The 21,168-nt window shown below is 49.2% G+C and overlaps 1 protein-coding gene across 5 annotated transcripts in view; it reads right to left on the bottom strand.

Moving 5' to 3' along the window:
* Nucleotides 1-3,780: 3,780 nt before the first annotated feature.
* Nucleotides 3,781-21,168, bottom strand: part of casz1 (castor zinc finger 1) — a 162,930-nt gene continuing 145,542 nt past the window's right edge. For 4 of the 5 annotated variants that reach the window (XM_076163471.1, XM_076163470.1, XM_076163468.1 and 1 more), the window contains 12 exons: nt 20,370-20,542; nt 19,278-20,143; nt 15,608-15,730; nt 15,178-15,242; nt 14,043-14,206; nt 13,772-13,894; nt 13,092-13,412; nt 12,777-12,975; nt 11,887-12,058; nt 10,071-10,219; nt 9,555-9,750; nt 3,781-7,565 (listed from right to left, as the gene is read on the bottom strand). In XM_076163471.1, coding sequence (XP_076019586.1) covers nt 6,292-7,565; nt 9,555-9,750; nt 10,071-10,219; nt 11,887-12,058; nt 12,777-12,975; nt 13,092-13,412; nt 13,772-13,894; nt 14,043-14,206; nt 15,178-15,242; nt 15,608-15,730; nt 19,278-20,143; nt 20,370-20,542 — 3,825 coding nt within the window. In that variant the 3' untranslated portion in view covers nt 3,781-6,291. Of the gene's footprint in view, nt 7,566-8,339; nt 8,676-9,554; nt 9,751-10,070; nt 10,220-11,886; nt 12,059-12,776; nt 12,976-13,091; nt 13,413-13,771; nt 13,895-14,042; nt 14,207-15,177; nt 15,243-15,607; nt 15,731-19,277; nt 20,144-20,369; nt 20,543-21,168 lie in introns of all 5 variants that reach the window. The other variant, XM_076163474.1, reaches the window with a different exon arrangement.

Raw genomic sequence — 21,168 nt, 5'->3', positions numbered from 1 at the left:
ATGTAATCAGCATATCAGGTTTTAAAAGCAAAGGTGAACAGTTGCCTTAGAAGCCAAGAGCAAGTTAAGATTTTGGTAAATTTAAAAAAAAACTCTCCTCCACAAATTCTCCCAGAGGGGACCTTGCCACAACTTTCTTTCTAGCTCCTTCCATGTCCAAGATATCACCCCTTTTTCTTATTTTGTCATTCCACTGTCCTTTTTCATCTCCTCCTTTTCTCCTTTTTTCTATTCTCTTCTTCTTTTTCTTCACCCCTTTTCTCTCTTTTTCCTATTCTCTCGTTCTTTTTCTTCACCTCCATTTTCTCCATTTTCTATTCTCATGTTCCTTTTCTTCACCTCCTTTTTTCTCATTTTTTAATGTTTCTATTCTCTTGTTCTTTTTCTTCACCTCCATTTTCTCCTTTTTCTATTCTCTAGTTCTTTTTCCTCACCTCCTTTTTCTCCATTTTCTATTCTCTTGTTCTTTTTCTTCACCTCCATTTTCTATTATCTCATTCTTTTCTTCACCTCCATCTTCTCCATTTTCTATTCTCTCGTTCTTTTCCTTCACCTCATTTTTCTCATTCTTTTTCTTCACTTTCTTTTTCTCGTTTTTCAGTCCTTTTCTGTACCTGAAGAAGAAACTTGTTTTTGTGTGTGTAATAAATATATAGCAATTTATTATACAAAGTTATTGTTTGGAATTTCTGTTTTTTTGGAAGCAAAGGACACAATATAAAGATGAAGAATGAGAGAAGGGGGTGAAGAAAATGAACAAGAGAATAAAAGATGAACAAATTAGGAAAAAGAGGTGAAAAGAATATAGAGAGGTGAAAGAGGTGAAAGAGAATAGAGAAATAAAAAACAGAAAAAGTAGGTGAAGAAAAAGAATGAGAGAAAGGAAAACGAGAATAAAGAGGTGAAGAAAAAGGAGGTGAGAAAAGATAAATGAAACACAGACAGAACGAGAAAATTTGAAAAAAGAGGGCAAAGAAATGACACAAGAAAATGACAAAAAGACAAAAAGAACAATAGAATGCGAAAAAAGACCCGAGCTCTAACCCTAACCTCAGGTCCAGTTATGGTCTTGACCCACATCTAGCACTATTAAAGATGAATCTTCCCACCAAAGTTCTACCAATCAACTCCAAACGGCTGGAACACGCTCATGTTTTCAGCACTTCCCTATCGAAAGACATTTTCCTTCAGGCCCTTCATACGTTCAGGCGCTTCTAACTTCTTCATACGTTCAGGTACAGAAACCATTCAAACATTTTTGGGGCCAACAAACCAACACAGCGTCATCTTTCAGAGGAACTCTCTTAACCTTCACGCTCAGCAGTTAAAGCTGAAGTTCACAGACTCCTGGAATACTTTGTAGCCCTACACGTTTTTTTTGCCAGAACATGTGACACCAGAGTATGTTCAGAATGTAGTGATAATGAGACATGACTGCACACTTTGTCACCTTTCTCTGTTCACTCCTCACAGTTCTTCCATTACTACACTTTGGCTGTGATACTTTTCTCTCTGTAATTTGATATTTTTCACTCGTACACACTCTGCACTCCTGTAAGCCTGTGGAGCATGAGTAGATGTCCCTCATATATTTGGTATTTGCTATGTTTTAATAAGTTTTCTTATATTTTAAATGTCAGGTTTTCTGTCTCTCTGTATATATTTTATGTGATTACAATTTGAGCCAAATCTGCTTCATATAGTCAAACTATTATTTCACTGTTTACTTTGTTAGATAGGTTACTGTATGTATTTTCCTTTATTCTTTACAGCTTTTCCCTTATGGACCATAACATCGTCACAGGTAAGATCACACTTTGTTCCTATGTGATCACACTCTGACAGGATTTCTCTGTGAACGTTTCCAGCTCTTCCTCTGTGGTTATTACAGCAGGATTCGGGAACGTGCGAATGCGCGGGCGAGTCTGGGGCGGGCAGATCTTCATAAATCCTTCCACGGTGGCTGCCCTCCTCAGACTCCACTGTACCATATCTGTCTTCATCTAGCAGTGCACAGGCCCGGCCACCTGCTTTTCCTCTGTTCGCCCCCTCCCTCCATGCTTTGTGAACTTAATAAAAGCCGCCATTAAGCAGCGCTTCATCTGTTTGAGCCCTAATCTGCCTTATAGGCATCATGTGACCACATATGCAGCACACACCTGTCGTGTGTGTTCCAAACCACGACTGTTCCCTCTCTCACCCAACCTGTTCTTGGCACATCAACCCCTATCACTGGCGTAGCCGCCACACACACTGTTGGCACTTGTAAAACATACAGCATGATAGTGTTTTACTAACGTGTGTAGTGCGGGTGTGTGTGTGTGTGTTCTGCTATGTAAGCATGTCCACATTCTTGACGTCGACAACAAAAAAGCACCGACACTGAAGAGAGGCCGACATTCGTTCAGTATGTTTTTATTTTACTGAGTGAAAAGCTCAATCTTTGCATCAGACATGCAGAAACAAAAGGAAAACATAAATATAGCACAATGAAGATGAACAGCACTGTATCCAAATGGAAGTAAGCAAAACGGCTAGGATGAAGAGTAGTGCTGAGGGCAGCAAATTCAAGTAGAGACTCCTTTAAAAAATTGCTCCTTTGTCTACTTTTCATATAAAACGTCTCATGAATCTCGCCAAATTGAACGCTAACGGGAGATGGCTTTTAGTCCAAAAGTGCAATATATTTCACAAAGTCTAAAATGTTTCTCTGTTTCTCCACTACGCCGCGTTGGGAATACATCTCAGTTTATTTCCCCGCTACTTTTGAGATTTTACACACCATCCTTTTGACTCAGTTAATTAAAACAGTAAAGCGATCTGTCGTTTGGGCCGCAGCCGATGCAGGATTTGGAGGTCGTTTCCGTCTGGTTTTCGTGTAATATAATTTTCGTGTTTATTCTTTTTTTTCTTTTTTTTTTTCCCCGGTAGATTATATACAGGATGCCAGCTGGCTGACAGATGGTGATGCCTTTACCCATTTTTTTAATTTAAAAAAACATCACAAGGAAGAGAAGGAGGAAGGACAGGAACAGCTGTAGACTGGAGGGGGAGGGGAGCGGGGGGGCAGACAGAACCAGCACACCGGCCAGTGGGGCGACTGGTGGGAGTGGGAGGAGGAGGAGGAGAAGCCGGCACATGGCTCAAGGCAAAAAAAAAAAAGCAGAGGAAAATGTGCCCTGTTAACATTGGACACGACACAGAGAGCCATCTTGTTAGCAGGAGCAGGCCTCCAAATCTTTCTTATGGTCCCGGCTCTGATCCCACGCTCGCACCAGAACCTCAAATATGAACAACGTGCGACCATCACCCCAGATCCAATCTGTGAGGGGGCCCCTCGCCCCACAGCACCCCACCCCTGGCCCCGCCCCCCGACAACAAATATTGTTGATTGGTCTACCTGCATGAATGCAGATGTTCCTCCCTTTAAAGTTCTGTCACAAACTGTCCTGGGCCAATTCATAGAGAAGGTACAAAGAAGGGGGGGGTCGTCACAAGGTCGTGAAGGGTGTGTGTGTGTGTGTGAGTGTCAGAAGCCTTTTGGCTCAGAGCAGCTGGGACAGATCCACAGGTCTGTGCTCTTACAGAGACCGGGGGCGGGGTGGGGGGGCCTCTCTCTCTCTCTCACACACACACGTCCACACACTCTTCAGTAGTATCACTGACACAAAGAGAGAGAGGGAGAGAGAGTTCTGCTGACCTCCTGCCCTTTAATCCTTCCCATACGACTCAAGAACGTCATCGTCATACTAAAACACTATCAGCACTACATATGTATCGTCATAATAATTATAGTTTTATTTTCAACTTTTTACAAATCCGGCTATTTTACACCCACGCATTCACGCGCACATTCACACACACATACACACACATTGTATTCAAGTGCACGGCGTCTCCCAGCAGGATAGTTACCTCAGCAAATTATTCCAAAACAGAACAAATGTAGTGATGCTCTGAGTCCCGGGAGACGGTTCAGTCTGTGAACGCATCACGCCCACAGCAAAGTCAAACACAAATCAACAATTTCAATGAACCAGAAACAACAAAACAAAAACAAAAGAAAATAAAGCACACACACACACACACACACACACACACAAAACAAAAACGACAATGATTAAAACTAGTTGTTAAATAAAAGTAGAAACGTCAATGAATGAGTTACAGTGTACTAGTGTGAGCTTCTGACAACGCTGAGGGAGAAAACCTGCTGTAAAAAAAAAAGAAATAATGGAATATTTTCTACCAACGCTTAACTAAACTCTCCAAAAACAAAAGTGTAGAATTATTACAACAAAAAAAACAACGCACGCACACAAGCAAACTATGGTGAGGCTATTTGAATTTTTAACTTTTTATTATTCATTTCTCCTTTTTACGCTTTTCTTTTTAAAGGAAGCTGTTCATCAAAGAGCATTTTTGTTCATATATAGTTATTTTTTTACAGAGGAAAATACTGTACAACCATTTTTTTGTCTTCTTCTTCTGCTTCTTCTGCGTGTCTTCTTCTTCTTCTCCTCCTCCTCCCCCTCCTCAATATGCGGAGGAGGTATCATCTATTTGACGAGGCGAGTCGCGATCGTGCGTCCACTCCTCGGTCGTACATATTCGCTCGACAGAAACCAGAGGGCGGATTCATAATTTCGCACTACAGTAAAGTGAAGCGTTGCCATGATCTCTTTAGAAGAATTAATTTAAATCACAGTCCGCGTTAGTGTTTCTTATGAGGCCCCCTTTTTTTTCCTCCGACGTTTAAAAGTGTCCAATCACATGAAGTCAAATGAAAACCCAAAGTCTTCTTAAATAAATCACAGAACAACAGTCCTTTGTCACACTAACATCTATTTGTGCATCAAAGCAAAGTGAACTAAAAACAACATCTTAAAGCAAAATTCCCTGTTAAAAGATATAGTATATCATTATTTTTTTTTTGTTTTCAGACGGTAAAAATTGGAACCTAAAAAGTGCAATAACACCCTAAAATGTTCTCATTGGAAGGTCACATAAATATTAAATAAAAACCGTTACAACAGGAGCTCAACCACAGCCAGAGTGAATGGAAAACAAAACCGTCTGTACATTTTCCACATTAAACACACACACACACACTTCGTCCTCCATCCCCGCCCCGCCCCGCCCCGCCGTCGCTTCTACACACCGAGTGACTCATCATTTCGCTGGTCAGTCTTGGCCCCGCCCTCTTCCCTCCCAAGCCCCGCCCCCTCCCCCTCGTCATTCTTCGTCATGACCTCGCCTGCTTTACAGATCGATATGCTTCTAATGACACGACATCTTGTAATGCACAGACGCCAACGGTAACAAAATAAGTTGTTTTGTTTCTTTTAAATATGCTTAATGAGTATCTATCGGCGTAAATCCTGGTGGTTGGCTAATAGAAAAAAAAAAAAAGTGCACAATCCACACACACACACACACACGCACGCGCACACACACGCGCACAACCACACAAAAGTTCCTCCACAGGGATAAAATTACAAAGGTTCTGAGCTTCTTTTGTGAGTTTTTGTGAGCTAGTTGAAGAGTTCCTAGCAGAATGTCGGAGAACTGTTGAGACCAAACGGACTGAGCGAACAGCTACTGGTCACATGTCACTGAGAACAAAACCAAACCTGCGGAGAGACGGGAACAAACCAACAACCCCCTTCCTCTCCATGTTTAATAATAATAATAATAATAATAATAATAATAATAATAATAATAGTAGTACAGATAAAAATCAAACGTTTCTGTTTCCCATTAGTGATCCACTTCCCTTTTCCGTTTCCATGTCGACCGTGCCAGCAATTTCCTTTTTGAATATCGTCTTCCATGCGCACGCACGCACGCACGCACGCACGCACGCGCTCACACACGCACACACGCTTACATATATAGTTATATAGAGAGATTTGTTTTTGTTTTTCTAACTTTTTTTTTTCCACACACAAAGAAGTGAAAAAAATCAAAATAAATTAAAAGTCAAACATGCACGCACACACAAAAGACTGATGTGTAGTAAAATGCTTTACATTGCTGCCCCGACTGTAAACCACGGGGCCTAATTCCGTGTGTCTCCGTTCATTTTTTTTAATGCATAATTGAATTAATAATGTTGGTCATCTTGTAAACATCATAATAAATCATCTCGGGCCGTCATTTTCTCCGCATTGTTGATGTTTTTTGTTGTCATCTGGAGTCTCTAAACGTGATGAATGAGGCCACTTTAATTTGTGTTTGTTCATAGTACACAGGGTTCGTTCGTCTTCACTTCCTTCGCTCTGTTTCCTCTCACGGGTCGGCGTCTTGCTTTTCCAGTTGGGAAGCGTCGGCGTGGTTAACGGAAGCATCAAAACTCTCACCATTGTCCTTCTCGCCGTCGGGCTCTGGCGCCGAATCGTCGTTCGAGTCACTGTTGAGGTCCTCCTCCGCATCGTCCTCCTCCTCCTCTTCGTCGTCCTCCTCCTCCTCGTGGGCTTCCTCCGGCCACAGGTCGTCTTCGGCTTCCCCGGAGGTCCCCGTGGTGTCGTCCTGAGGCGCCGGCAGGTCCAGCGGGTGTGTGAGGTTGTGGCCTGAGGCGCTGCGCGGCGGCTCGTGGTGCATCTTCTTGCTGAGGTCCAGCGAGTCGTTGAGGCCCAGGCCCACGGCGTTCTTCAGGAAGAAGAGCGAGCTGCAGGTGTCCGTGCCCAGGTTGAGCGAGCTGTCCAGGCTGAGGGAGGAGGGAGGGTAGGAGTGGCTGTACTCTGATACCATCCCCATGGGCGGGTAGAGCATGGAGGGGAGGCTGCTGTTGATGTGGTGGGACATCGCGTGGAGGCCGCCGGGTGAGGAAGAAGAGAGACTCGATGAGGTTGGCGGGAGGGCAGACACGTTTCCGCTCAGGTGGTGTCCCAGTTCCTGTTTGGGGGACACGGACGGCAGATCGCCGCGCTCCTGCTTCTCGTGCTTGCGCTTGTGGGAGTCCATCTGAGACATTCCCACCACGGTGTGCTTACACTCTGGGAAGGTGCAGTGGAAGTGCGAGCACTTCAGCTTGTACTTGCAGTCGGTCACCTCGCAGTCGACGCTGGAGCTGAACTGGCAGAAGCCGGCGGCGCTGATCACGTCTTGCTTGCCGTGGTGCTTGCGGTGCGCCGTCACCTTGGTGCTGTCGGTGCAGCGGAAGCCGCAGCGCAGACAGTGGAAGTGGGTGCTGTTGCCCGAGAACTGGCAGTCGGGGAAGTTGCAGCTGAGCGACGACTTGAAGCGCTTGAAGTCGTCCAGGACCAGGTTGTCCACGCGGTCGTGGTGCTGCGCGTGCTTGTACATGTGGGTGCGGCCGCAGAACTTGTAGCCGCAGTTCTCGCGCGTGCAGTGGTAGTGGGTCACCTTTAGAGAAAACTGGCAGGCCGTGTCCTTGCAGTTCTCGTACAGGTCGTAGCGGCGGAAGCCCTCCAGCATCATGCCCTCGTCCAGCATCTTGCGCGACGACGCCGTCTTGCGCCTCTTGCCATAGGGCGACATGTCCTCGATGATCCAGAAGCGCTTCTTGGCGCCGGTGGCCGTGGGGATGGAGATGGTGTTGCCTAAAAGGAAGCGAGCAGATCAAAGAGTCAGTCGGGTCGGACCGAGACGCCAAAGCCACATCACACACCAGAACACATCAATGTACAGAGAGTCCATCCTGGTTTAAGGTCTAACTCGCTCCCTTACTCAGCCAGAAGAGCTTCACGGCTGAGTAAGCACACAGAGACACTTTTTTATTCTGAATTCCCAGAATGATTAAAGGAGGAGGGGGCGGGGGGGGGGTGGGGATGATAGATTGACTTTGGAACATGACACTTTTACAGGGAGTCTCCAGCCTCCAAACAGAGGCGGAGCTGTGGGTCTTAAGCGAGCCTCTTATCTCCGGGTTGTTTTACGAGGGTGCCCACCTTTCCCAACACCCTGGGGTCACCGCTAATGATGTGATCCCTGTTCGGCGAGACGGGAAGCAGCGGGCCTCGATAAAAACCCGAGGCGTGATTAAAATAAGAGGCGGTGCGGCGGCGGTAATAGAGAGTAAACAAGGCAGCGGGCTTTACACGCTTACAGGTGCCCGGGTTTACGGCTCCGGCTCTGGATCCAAAGTGGAACCTGGTGACCTCGCGGCAAAGCTACAAATGAACTAATTACACACATCTCATCTGTGAGGGGGTCTCGTGCTAATTTCTCCCCTGTAAGCATGCACTCGCCAGGATTCAGACAGGAAATGCATGCGGGAAATCCAGTTTTCATTTCTGCACAGTAAGTTTGTCATCACACAGGACTGGAGTGAGAGAGTGACAGCTGCAGTGTTGGTTTGCACCGGGGATAAGTACCTGCAGCATCCTGCACTATAGGGACGTCATTTTTAACCGGAGACGGAGTGGCAATGATGGGGCTGTAAGCTGGTGTGTTGGTTGGCATGACAACACTCCGAGTGGCTCCCAGAGAGGCGCTGAGCAGAGAGTATGACAGACAGGATGGAGAGAGGAGGTACGGGAGCGAGGGGAGGGGAGGTCGGAGGAGGGCCGGGGAGAGGGACGGGGCCTGGGAGTGCAGGCCGGGCTGAGGAGCAGAAGGAGGCGGTGGTGGAGGAGGAGGAGGAGGGGAGGAGGAGGAGGAAGAAGGAGGTGCGATTTGGGGTGCGCTAGTGTCAGCGGGGTAGCCTTGTCCTGGAGAGACAGGGGGTGGACCAGAGAAGGTGCAGGACAGACAGAGGGGGAGAGAGAACACACACACACACACACACACACACACAATCAAGGGCCCACAGTCACACACACACAGGGATGGGAGGTAAAAAAGAGGGAAAGAGAGAAGATAAGAGAATGATACAAAATGAGCCAAGACCAAGACAAGTAACCCAAACACCACAACAACAACAACAACAACAACAACAACAGCAACGACAACGACAATGAGAGTCGTGGATAAAACTGGCAACGTGGAGAAATGTGAGAATTACAGGCAGAAAGCAGAGGAGAGTGCAAATTTATTCAAAGTAAGCTCAAGAAAAAGAAGCTTTCCTCCCACGATGCAACTCTGTGTGTGTGTTGTGTGTGTGTGTGTGTGTGTGTGTGTGTAATAACGCTACATGAAGCCGCAGGAGGCCGCTGACGCAAACATCCTCGCTGGCTGCAATAAGTCAAACCGCTGATGTACAAAATGGATGCTTTATGAGGATGACCAGGCAAATTACAGGAGAACGGCGCTAAGTTGAGAGACTCGGGCACGTAAAGGCGAAACGGCGTGTTGGTGGAGCTCGCACGCCGTGACTGATGTCTCATTAGGGTATTGATTGCGAGTCGGCAAACTACTAAATCACAAAAATACATGATTGAGGAATGTGCGGAAGTGACAAACTGCTGATTATCTGGGCGAGGTGAGTGATCGCCGTGTAAAATACGATGTTTGATGTTTGAATTAATGGCTACAAAAGCGCCGCCGCTCCTATCCGTCATCTTGAGCAACATCTCTACACATTAAAGCTCCGCCCGCTGATGCCTTTGTCTCTAAGCGTTCGGTGCTGGCGTGTCTCTGCGGGCGCTCACCTGCGGGGGAGCCGTCGTGGCCCACGGGCGTGCTGGTGCAGCTGCGGTCCTGGTTGGAGGACTCGGAGGAGAGGCCCAGCGGACTTCCTCCTCCTCCCATGTAGTCCATGTACTCGTCGGTCTCGTCCATCATGCCGGGGTAGCCGGACGCCATGCCGTGCCCCATGCCGTCTGACCGCTGGCCAAGAGGCATCACCTGGAAGAAGAGGAGAGATGGAGATCGGGTTTGGATCACAACCAACCAGACACAAGATGATGTGATAGGAAATCCATCTACTCAGGTTTGTACTTCCTGTTGGAAGGGACTCAACACGTGTGAGTGACAAAACCCCAAACTAGAGCCAAAGGAACAGGAGGAAACACACCTGTACGTCTACATAAAGTATGTAAGGTGTTTGTGTGTGTGTGCGTGCTTTAATGAAGCGCATTCTAATCAACGCCTGTTTGCTCTTCCGATGTGTTCGCCCGCCATTTCCCGCTCATTGCACCTTGAGAGAGCGGAGCGGAGGAGGTTACCTGGGACGGGACCCTGTCGAAGTTCTTCCCCAGCATCCGCCTCATGTGTTTGCGGGCGTGCGAAGTCATCTGGTGCTTGAGGAGGAAGGAGAACTGGCAACCCTCACGGATGCAGTGGAAGTGGCTGTTCACTTGGTTGTACTTGCAACCTGCGAGGAAAACACAAGCAGTTGTAAGACAATAATAATAATAATAATAACAACGTGGCGATGTCATGCAGTCTGTGTGTGTGTGTGTGTGTGTGTGTGTGTGTGTGTGATTAGATCAGATCCAGGGTGAAATATTTTTAGATTTCCTGATGTAGCTTTGACACGGCCAAACAAAAGAAGGATGGGCTGAGGGTTTGTTCCTGTAGGAGGAATATTAGATCACTGCGGTGTCACACTGAGCCAGTCGTGGCTTCTGTGCTCCAAACCTGTGGAGCTCTTTTATTACTCTGACATGCTTTATTCAATTAGGAATTTACATAAATAAATTCTCATTTTCCGTGGGCCAATAATGCACACACACACACACACACACACACACACACACACTGCAAACCAAAGTAAATATACAATTATTCCCATATTAAATTCATTTTTCAAAGTATCTCCATTGTCATTTTTGCTTTTGTTCTCCGCGCTCGTCCGCCGCCGCCGCCGTCCGTCTCGTCTTCTCCTCCTTGTTTTTAAGCGCTCCCGCTCTAATTGCTTTATGATTTTAAATTAAATGAATGTACCGTTTTGCGCCTGTTAATCAAATACCATTATATAAAAGCAGGCAGGAATAATTGAAAGAGTAACACGCTGGGCAGGTGCTAACATGTCAGTAACCATGGCAGCCGGTTAAGGGCACAACACTGTCTGTGTCATCAAAATAGCTTTTGTGCACGCCGCGTTTTCTAAACACGGCAAGTTGAGCAAATAAGCAGTAACCCCTGTGACACGCCGCGGCCTTTTGTGAGGCAGGTAACATCGCCGGCTGCGCTCGGTTTAATGCTGCTGCCATGGATACTGGCAACCCATCAATTCTTTATGAGTGGAGTGCGAGCGATGGTAATCCTCTCTGTCGTCCACCCCTCCACCCCCCCAGCACAAACAATACCAGGCTGGGGAGGAAAAGCAGCTGTTTGGGGACGGGTTTTGTTTGCTTTGTGTGCGTGAGCTGAAAAGCTTCTGTAACCGGCTGAGAAACAACAACAAAAAAAAACACACAGATCACTTTTAATTCGTTTCTGTGCGATGGCGGCAGGAGCAGAAGCAGCAGCGGCGGCGGCCTCGGCGGCGGCGCAGCTTCAGAACGCAAACAGGCTGAACCAGACAAGCCGGATAATTAACAAACACAAACCTAATTGCTCATTTCTGACAGGGGCAAAAGGAGAAGAAAACAACCTGGATGTGATTGTGATGAGCCCGCCTTTGACGGGATTCCCGGTATTGCGTCGCGCGAGCGAGCGAGCGAGACTACCTTTGGGACTGGCGGTGCCACGGCGCACATGCAAAACACGGCAACGAAAAAAAAAAGCTTAAGAGCCAGACTTGATCCGTGCCAGTGGAGACGCTCACGTGGAGACACGACGTGTTCGCCAACGCCGTCTCTCTCTCTCTCTCTCTCTCTCTCTCTCTCTCTCTCTCTCTCCCTTTGTAAATACAGAATATCCTCTTGCGACAGCCACCCCCAAAATAAAATCAATCTACATCTCTCTTGCTTTCACACCTTTAATCCATACATCTCCCCTGGCAGAATATCATCAAACAGAGTCGATGTGCGGGGGGGGGAGGAAAGAGGAAGCCACGGCGGCGGCGGGCCTGAACACGTGAGGTACGGCGCTTACCCAGCCTGCCACACTCCTCCCTCTTGGTGAAGTACTTGAAGCCGTTGGCGGCGCGGCGCTCAGCCTTCTCGTGCTTCTTGACGTGCCAGGGCAGCTTAGTGGTGATGTTGGTAACAAAGTAGCAGCCGGGCCTCAGGCAGTGGTAGTGCCCCCGCATCCGGAACTCGCAGTGCTGCAGGTCAGAGGAGAAGAGAGAGAGAGAGATTGAGATGTGTCCCGGCGGGACTTTTTTTTTTTGGGTAAGGATTGAGTGTGGGGCTCCTCACAGACGCTCCCCTCCTCTCTCCTCTCTCCTCTCTAACATGTCTGTACACCACCATCTGTCTGTGAGGCCCACATCCCAGAGGACCGGGCCAAATAAGATCTACTCACTTCAGCTGGGGGGAGAGAGGGAGGGAGAGGGAGAGAGAGAGAGAGAGGGAGAGAGAGAGGTGGGTGGAGGGGGCTTTTTTCTGTGAGAGCGGGTGATTTTCGACACATTAATGAATTCATTTAAGCGGCTCTCCAAATCCGGGCTCATGAGCGTAGGCAGCGGCTGCCATTTAGGTTTCATTTGCGCGGCATTCCCCTGATTTTTGCCCTATTCCAGACAGCCTTGTTTACTGTGCCAGTGACAATGATTTATTGGGTAATATCAGCTAAATTGGCCTTTTCTGAGAGGAGAATGCGGCAGTCAAAATGACATCATTGACATATAAACAGGCATTACTGGGGTGAGTCGACTGTCTTTCTCAGCAGAGATGGAAGACGGCGAGGAGCGGTTGTGAAAGCCTTGAGTCAAATAAGCTCAAATACTGCTCTAATAGATAGAATACTTCATGCTTAGAGGACTCCGGGCTGTGACAGCCGGAGAGGCGGCTGCCGGCTGAGCGCTCCGGCTGAGCACTCACCTGGTTGGGACACAGACACTGCAGGGAGTAGTAGGAGAACTGGTCGCGCACGTTGACCAGGTTGTTGTTGGGGTTGATGTGGTCCAAGCAGTGGGACTCGGCCTTTCCCGAGGTCTTGCACACGTACTTGCAGTTCCCAAACAAGCAGTGGAAATGGAACTTGTTGGAGTATTTGCAGTCGGTAGCCAGACAGGGATCACTAAGATAAACAAAGATGGGAGAATTTACATGAATTAGCGTGTTGGCCCGCAGGAGTACAGCGGCATACTGTGTGTGTGTGTGTGTGTGTGTATTGGATGTGGACGTTTGCCATACTTTTCCTGGAACTGCAGAAATCCAGGTTTGACTTGTGGCTTGGCGTTCTCCAGGGAGGTTGTGGCCAGGGGGGAGCTGGCCGGCAGGTTGGGCAGCGAGGCCGGCATCTGAGCCACGCTGCCCGTCAGCTGCTTCCAGGCCAGCAGGGAGGAAGGGGGGGAGCTGTAGCCCCCGGAGGAGGTAAGGTGAGCCATGTCCATGGAGGGGTTGTTGGCCATGGAGACGGCGGCGGCGGGCTGCGACGGCGCTCCCTCGCTGGACTCCCTGCCCTCGCCAAACGGAGGCTCAGACTTCACCTTCAGCGTGGCTCGGAGGTGGAAGCTGAGGAGACGGAAGCTTTCAGTTACGCTCTGGCTTTGATCACACGGCGCGCGGAGCAGGAGGCTTTATTTACTGATGGTGAACCCTCGTGACACTCGCACTTTAAAACTTCTGTAAACACCATAACGGCGTCAGTACGCGTTACGAGTTACAGAGGCAGATTATGTGATTGTAAATGTATTCAGTCGGGCCTGTAAAAGTCTCAGGGTGCTGCCGTTCCCTCCGTCACATGGTGAACACTCAGAAAGGCACAATCCTATTAATTCTGAGGCTTAATTGCATTTTTGCCTGGGTGGCAGCGCAGACGGGAGACTGTGTGTGTGTGTGTGTGTGTGTGTATGTGTGTGTGAGCCACTCACTTGGCGTGCTTTATGGCTCCGTCCACGGTGCTGAAGAGCGCGCCGCAGTCTTCCACCACACAGTGGAAGTGAACCTTATGCAGGAAGTCGCACTGAGACTCGCAGAAATCATCTGTGTCGAACCTTCACACACACAGACACACACACACACGCAGAATGGAAATACTGTGAGTGTTAGCTGGGAATGTTGTAAAAAGTAACAGACTGCTGTTTATTAATGGGATTGAAAGGATGAAGGCCCCATGAGCTCCTCATCATCAGTGTGTGTTACCTGCGCAGGTACGTCCTCCACATCTCGTTGTGTTTCTCCAGCTGAGGCCTCTTCAGCACTCGGCTCAGATACTGGGCCGCCTCAGAGGTGTCGGCCCCCGGGCCCCCGTCCAGCTCCGTCTTCAGGTTCATGGCGTTGAAGAGAGCCGGGTTCACCTGTGACATCTGCAGTAGACGTGAGCACATGAGTTAACCACACACACACACACACACACTCATACCCTCACACCACAAACGATGTGGCGAGGCCAAAAAAAAAGAAGCTCATCCAGATTTACAAACAGCCGAGGTTTTGCTTGAGTGTGGGCCAAATGTGTGTGTGTGTGTGTGTGTGCCAGGCCTCCTCTGGGAGCAACTGTTCGCCCCCTTTTATGTGATGTGACGGCGGCTCGGATCAAACCCCCGTAAGGCTGACGGCAATAAAAAGAGCGAGTCGGACAACAAGCGCTCCCGCTCCTCCACCGACGGGCTTCAGTGAAGGGAGCGACACAAGTCAACTTCCTAGGGAGCACTTGAAGGAGACAGTGTGTGTGTGTGTGTGTATGGGGGGGGGGGAGTCTGATTTGTCATTACATCATCAAGGTAATGGAAAGCACCTGGTAAATTTGTATCAGTCAGAGAAGATGTATGATTAAAACAATGTCCACTTTAATCTCCACCAAAACACATTTAAATTTCCCCACGCTCGCATTTTAGACGCCGTAAAAAATGAGGCTTCCCTTTTTTTCTCCCCCTCTTCCTCTTCTTCTTCTTCTTCTCCCCCCCCCACCTCTGACTTTTTAATCAAATAATTCACAAACTTCATAAATAAATATAAGAGCGAGGCGGGGAGAAGAAAAAGTATAAAGGCTGCGGCGCGGCGGGAAAAAAAAAGGGAGAAAAAAATGGACGTGGAGTTCAAAACAAGCTCATCAAAAAACAAACATCTCTATATATCTGGCGTGGCACCCAGCTACTGCTTCATTATATTAATTTGTGAGAGGTGCGGTGAAAATTACACCGTATGAAAAATGGCTGGAAAATTTAAATGATACAAACTCATCTTATTAGCGCTGAAACATTAAAAAACAAACAGGCCCCTCCGTGTCTCGCTAATTTGTCTCGGGGATGAAAGGCGTTTGATGGATGGATCTTACCTTATTCATAAGCGAGGATAAAAGAGATGTATTCCCTGGTACCGGGTGTCCGTTTGATTCATTACGGTACCGGGTGTCCGTTTGATTCATTACTGGAACAAGGAAAATGAACAATGTTTAGTCAAGATTTGCATGAGAACAGTAAATATTACTATTTATCACGCAAGGTGTGCATGTGTAATGAGTGAAGAAGAGGAATGCTGCCTTCTCAAGGAAACACAGCTACTGTAAGTTGGGGGGGGGGGGGGGGGGGTTGAAGGTTTATGTAAACATCCATCTCATAGGGAAAAATGGAGAATTCTTGATGGATCATAGAGAAAAGAAACCCGGCTGCCAAGACGCTTTTCAGGGTGGAAATCATCAATCCAGCGTCTTTATATCTGTGTGAGTGTGTGTGTGGAGACGTGTGTGTGTTCCTCTGGTGGGTACCTGTGGTCCTTCTTGCTCAGGTCCAGGCTGTGCTCCTGTGTGGAGTCCTGCGAGGCGTCCAGCGGCTCCTGCTTCACTTGAACCAGTCTGAACTGGCTGGCTGACGCAGGCTGGTGCCCACTCCCTGAGGATGAGAGAGGAGGTGGGGGAGGGGGGGGGGAGGGAGAAAGACAACAAAGTTATTGTTGGTCAGCGTTATTATCCCGTGATGAGATCCAATCTGACTCCTGTCCCGGCCCCAGAAAAGAATACTCCCCGTGATAATTATTGCAGAATTATGTCAGGCCGTCAAGCCTTTAGAATGGTGATTGAGAGGCGGAGATATGAGGGGAAAGACTCCTTTTTCTGCAGCACTTGTCACAACTCATTTGCCAGCCTGCCTCTTAACTGGTCATTAAGTGAGATGCTAATGCTGAGGGAAAGTGGCAGTCTCAGATTGCCCCCCTCCCTCCCTCCCTCCCTCCCTCCCCCCTCCTCCCTTCCCACCTTCCCAGGCTCCTCGTTGGCCTGACAACGGACGGCAGCCAGTGCCACCGAGCATACCCACGAGGAACGGGGGAGAGGGAGGGAGGGAGGGGGAGGAGGGGAGGAGGAGGGGGGGTTATGTCGGTCAGATTGGAGCTGACAGCCAATCAGATTGGTTCAAATAGCGTGACCTCTCGATCGCATTCTCCTCCAAATAGGTATTCAGTGGCCGCTGCGAGTGAGGACAGGGCCGCCGCAATGAAATAAATAAAGGCCGGGGGAGGGTCCCGGGTAAAAACGCTGACAGGAAGGTGAAGCCGGCTCCACCCCGCCGTCCCCAAGTGATTGAAATATTAATTTGTCCTGGGGCTACTCAGAGAAAGCCGGGCTTTTGGTAGACAATAAGTGGTGTTTTATTAAAAATTATGGCAGAGGGAGGGGGTGTGTGTGTGTGTGTGTGTGTGTGTCTGTGTCTCTGTGTGTGTTTTAGCCTCAGACGTTGTGAAACCTGGAGCGCTGTGATTGGTTTGATGAGGAATCTGTTGTTTAAGGAATCTGGGACTGAGGGGTTGTGACAGGCAAGGTCACGGACGACCAAGTGTGGCCCTCAGCCTGGTGAGGCCCCCCACTCACTCACTCTCTCTCTCTCTTTTTTCTTGCTAGAGACAACACACACAGCCTTCCCACCCTCCCCCCCCCCCGCCTCTCCCCTCCCCTCCCCTCCCGGTACATGATGACCCAGAGCCATATCAGGCAGAATCGGAGGAGAAAAGCCGGTCTTGGTCCTTGTCAGCTGAGAGGAGAAGAGCGTCAATGTCAGCTTAGTTTGACAGCGGCGAGGTCGTAGGGAGGGGGGCGGTGGTTGGCGGGTTGGTGGTATAAGGGAAACAGTGATCGAAATATTTTGCGTCTGATTTGTGGTCACTAAACGCTTTACCAACTCTGTACCCACAATCCACCAGCTCGCTCGCCCTCCCTCCCTCCCTCCCTCCCTCCCTCCCTCCCTCGATAAGAAGACCCAAAATTAACCAGCGACATGAATCCTGCTCTGTCACTGACAATTAAATCAACCGGCACAAGAAACCAGAGCGATTATATATGAAAAGCAGCCGCTCTCTATATGATCCACACGCTATTAAAGGATTCCAGCGCGATCTGAGAGCGTTTAAGGTGGATTACAGTGCAAAAGTCTCCCGTCCTCCCTGGTTTCCCCCCCCCCCCCCCCCTTTCTACTCACTTCCCAAAGAGGGAGAACAAATGAGTTTGACTCAAAGCAGCCTCTTTCTGGAAATTATCCAGGAATAATGTACCACCATGTAATTACTCTGGATAAGATACAGAGCTTGTGAAAGATCATTTGTACTGTGTGTCTAATTAGTAAACCCTTCAGATGCTCGAATCTCTGAGAGAGAGAGAGAGAGAGAGAGAGAGAGAGAGAGAGAGAGAGAGAGAGAGAGAGAGAGAGAGAGAGAGAAACGCTCAAGGGTAAATTAGAGCGGAACATAAATACAAAAGTATACTGAAAGCAGAAACAGGAAAAAGCATAATTCACCACAATAAGATGCAAAGTTTCACAACCTCATGAAAAAAAATAAACAGCGTGTAAATAGCCACAAACACTGACATTTTCTCACACCATTTCAACAGAGAAGCACAAACCACTTCCTGTTCAATTGAGCCCCAAATGTCCTGTTCACACACAAAAACTGAAATATGCCTCTTGTCCTCATTCTGCACGAGAGCTGCAGCAGCAGCGACAACGCGGCGACACGGAGGAGGTGACGGCGCCATCTGTAGAGGAGGGGGAACCCACCTCCACCCCCCCACCCTAACCCACCCTGTCCCGGCCCCCGCTGGAAGCCTCAGAGGTGGAGCTCAGCCTGACAGCCCCGGCTCGGCTGGGCTCCCCGGAGCAGCTGCCCCCCGTCTCTCCCAGGGCCCGTCCTGCTCCGGGAACGCCACTAGGAATTGTAATCCTTCCCAAGTCCCCGGTATCCGGAGACGCAAACCCCCACCCCCCCTCCTTCCACCTGCACAGGAGGCCCCACAGCTACGGCGTTTGTGCTGCAATGCATTATCAATTTAATGCTTTTAACTGCCTTTTCATTTCCTTCCTCAGCCTTCATTGAGAGGAATATGATAAACAAGGACAAGGCAATTAGCTCCCGAATTTATGTGAATTGTGTTTATGCTAAATAGATATTGACATGTTTTTGTGGGAACAGAGAGTTTCCAGAAATTCAAAAAGTGTGTCAGACGCAAGCAAGTGTGTCTGTGTGTTCTTGTAGCATCAGAGGAAAAAAATAAACCAGCCTCTTCCTCGGCTCTGCTGCGCCGACTCATTTCTGCCTGAGTGATTTCTGGCTTTTTATCAGTTTGCATAGTGGGTGAGGAGGGGGGGGGGGGGGGGGAGAGGAAAAAAAACTGTTATTTTTTTTTGTTCTCGCAATTTCTGAACTTAATTTCATTCCACCTCCATTTGCTTGGAACGGGCGCAGACAAAGATAAGAGAGCAATGATGAGGAAACATGTTGAACACAGGCCCCTGGAGCCCCCACTCCCAGCATCATGAGAGACTTTTACAGGCTCGACTCTCCCCTGTCAGCGCATTTATCTCCAAATGGATTGTGGGTATCTAACAAACGATCAACACAATAACAAGCCCGGAGCAGCGGGAGAACCGTGCCGCCAGTTTGTCCCTCAAAGCCAGAAAGTGGCACTTTCTCTGCCGAGGGGCTCTGATAGAAATGACCTCAGCCTGCCCTCACACACACACACACACACTCGCTCACAGACGGCTCAGGTCTCGTTATTTTCTCATTTTCGGTAAAACATCGCCAATAAATTCATGTTTTGATACCATGAGCTATAAATGAGTCTAATGTTGCATTTACAGCCTCAATGTCTTCCTGTTTACTGCTGCTTTTATTATTATTTTCTTAATAATGGCCTCTAACAGCTTCTTCTGGAGTCTCTCCAACCTCTGAGAGTTTGCTTGTGCTTCCAGTTATCCAATCAAAAACTTAATAAATGTGACTAGAAGTGGAAATTGAAGGTGGGGACCAATCTAAACCCAGAGACCTTTGAATAGGGTTCAGAGCCCAAACACCGTGTGGCTATTTACCTTTACAAGATGATAAAAGGATCATTTTCATCATCAATCATTCAATCAATCATCAAACTGAATGAGTATTGGTGAGCCTCACCTGTGTCTAAGCTGTTGGATGGTTTGAGGGCGGCGGCTGCCAGTCTGGCCATCATGGGAGAGATCAGGCCTTTGCTTGCTGAGATCTTCTCCATGATGGAGGAGGTGGAGAAGGAAGTCGGGGTGGAGGCCATGGCCCCGTCCGCGCCTAGCGTGGAGCAGCCTTGGGTCAGCGAGTCGGTGGGCATGGAGTGGGCCCCCGAGGACACGGCTGATATCAGGCTGGCGGCTGCCGGCGGCGGCTGGAGCGGCAGCCTGGGCAGGAGGGAGAAGAAGGGGTTGTTGGAAGCGGCCAGGGCGCTGTTGGACAGGGCGAGGGCCACCGGCATGTTGCTGGGCAGGGCCTGGGCCAGCAAGCTGGACATGCGCTGGCCCGCGCTGGCCAGCGAGGGCGTAGACTTGAGTGTGTGGCCGGACGGCGAGGAGGAGACGACGGTGGTGGGCGTGACCATCAGGTGCGACATAGTGGACTGCTGGGTCGTGGGCGAGGCGCTCAAGCTGGAGTTCTTGCTGCTGATGGCCGAGAAGTCCATCAGGTCGTCGTTGCTCGATTCCTCCTGTTCGTCCTTCGGCGCCATGTAGGCAGAAGAGAGACCCATGACGCCGGAGGAGCGGATGTGCCGGCGCTCGTGTTTGCGCTTGTGGGACGTCATCTGGCTGGTGGAGGTGAAGGTGAAGCCGCAGCCCGAGCGGATGCAGTGGAAGTGGTTGGTGGCCTTGCTGTACACGCAGCCTTCGTACTTGCACTCCTCGTACTTGTAGAACTTCTTGAAGCCGTCTTTGGCGTAGGCGTCGTCCTTAATGTGGTAGCTCTTGTGCTTCTCGATGTCACACTTGTTCTTGAAGGTGAACGTGCAGCCCGGGCGCCTGAGGAGGAAGAGCGGACAAGACGGGAAAGACACGATCAGGTTACAAAGCTCCAGGAGGCAGCGGCGAGTCGTGGAGCGCAGCCACATGGGCACGAGACTCCATGACACCTGTTCCACCAATCAGGTCAACCAAGTGATTCTCAACGACCGCGAGTAATGACGTCTTTGGTTCACGCCCTTCAAAATAAGAGCCGGACTCTAAACGTGTGAAGTTCTGGACTGACCTGCAGTGGAAGTGTGTGGTCTTCTGCCCGTAGAACTGGCAGCCCACAGTGCCACAGTCCTCAGTGGCACGAAACCTCTGGAAGCCGTCGTTGATCAGCTGGGCGTTCTTCTTGTGGAAGTTCTCGTGGGTCATGACGTCGGAGGTGCTGGTGTACACCTTACTGCAGCCCACCTGGGAAGAGCCGAGACACAGAAACCATGCAGATCTGTCTCACCAACACGCAGGTTTCACTTTGTTTGAAAGAGCGACACGCACACACGCACACACGCACACGCACACGCGCCCACACACGCACACACTCACACGCACACATGTGAGAAACGAGCAGAGAAAGGCGCCCGGCGTGGTTAAGCTGAGCGTCGCAGTGGCTCAGAAATGTGAGTGGAAAAAGGCTTTTTCTCATGTTCACTATTCAATCTGCGGTGACGGCCACCAGAGGAGCACAAACGTGTGAATTTGAAACAAGCATGACAGTTGAAAAGTGAGTGAAAGAGGCAGCGGTCACAGCAGGTAGTGTGTGTGTGCGTGTGTGTGTGTGTGCGTGTGTGGTTGAAACTACAGTAAAGCCACCTTCCTTGTAAGGCAGCGCGTCAGAAAATGAAAATCATATTTGGAGTGGAGATGACGCGGACACCGCAGGTTTTAGTGTACAAAGGCGAGGGGGGGGGGGGGGGAGAGAGAGAGAGGAAGGTGAAGAGGAGGAAGATGACAGTCGTGTTCTTCAGTTTGAAACGTCTCAGAGCCAACAGAGCGAGCGGGCGGGGGGGGGAAGCAGGTAGTGTTTGAATTAAAAGCAG

The sequence above is a fragment of the Genypterus blacodes genome, unplaced genomic scaffold (genome assembly GCF_046128005.1).
Source record: "Genypterus blacodes isolate CSIRO-AG114 ecotype Tasmania unplaced genomic scaffold, CSIRO-AGI_Gbla_v1 ptg000131l_1, whole genome shotgun sequence".
Taxonomy (NCBI): domain Eukaryota; kingdom Metazoa; phylum Chordata; class Actinopteri; order Ophidiiformes; family Ophidiidae; genus Genypterus; species Genypterus blacodes.
Note: the sequence above shows the minus strand (reverse complement) of the source record. Positions and strands in the feature narration are given on the sequence as shown.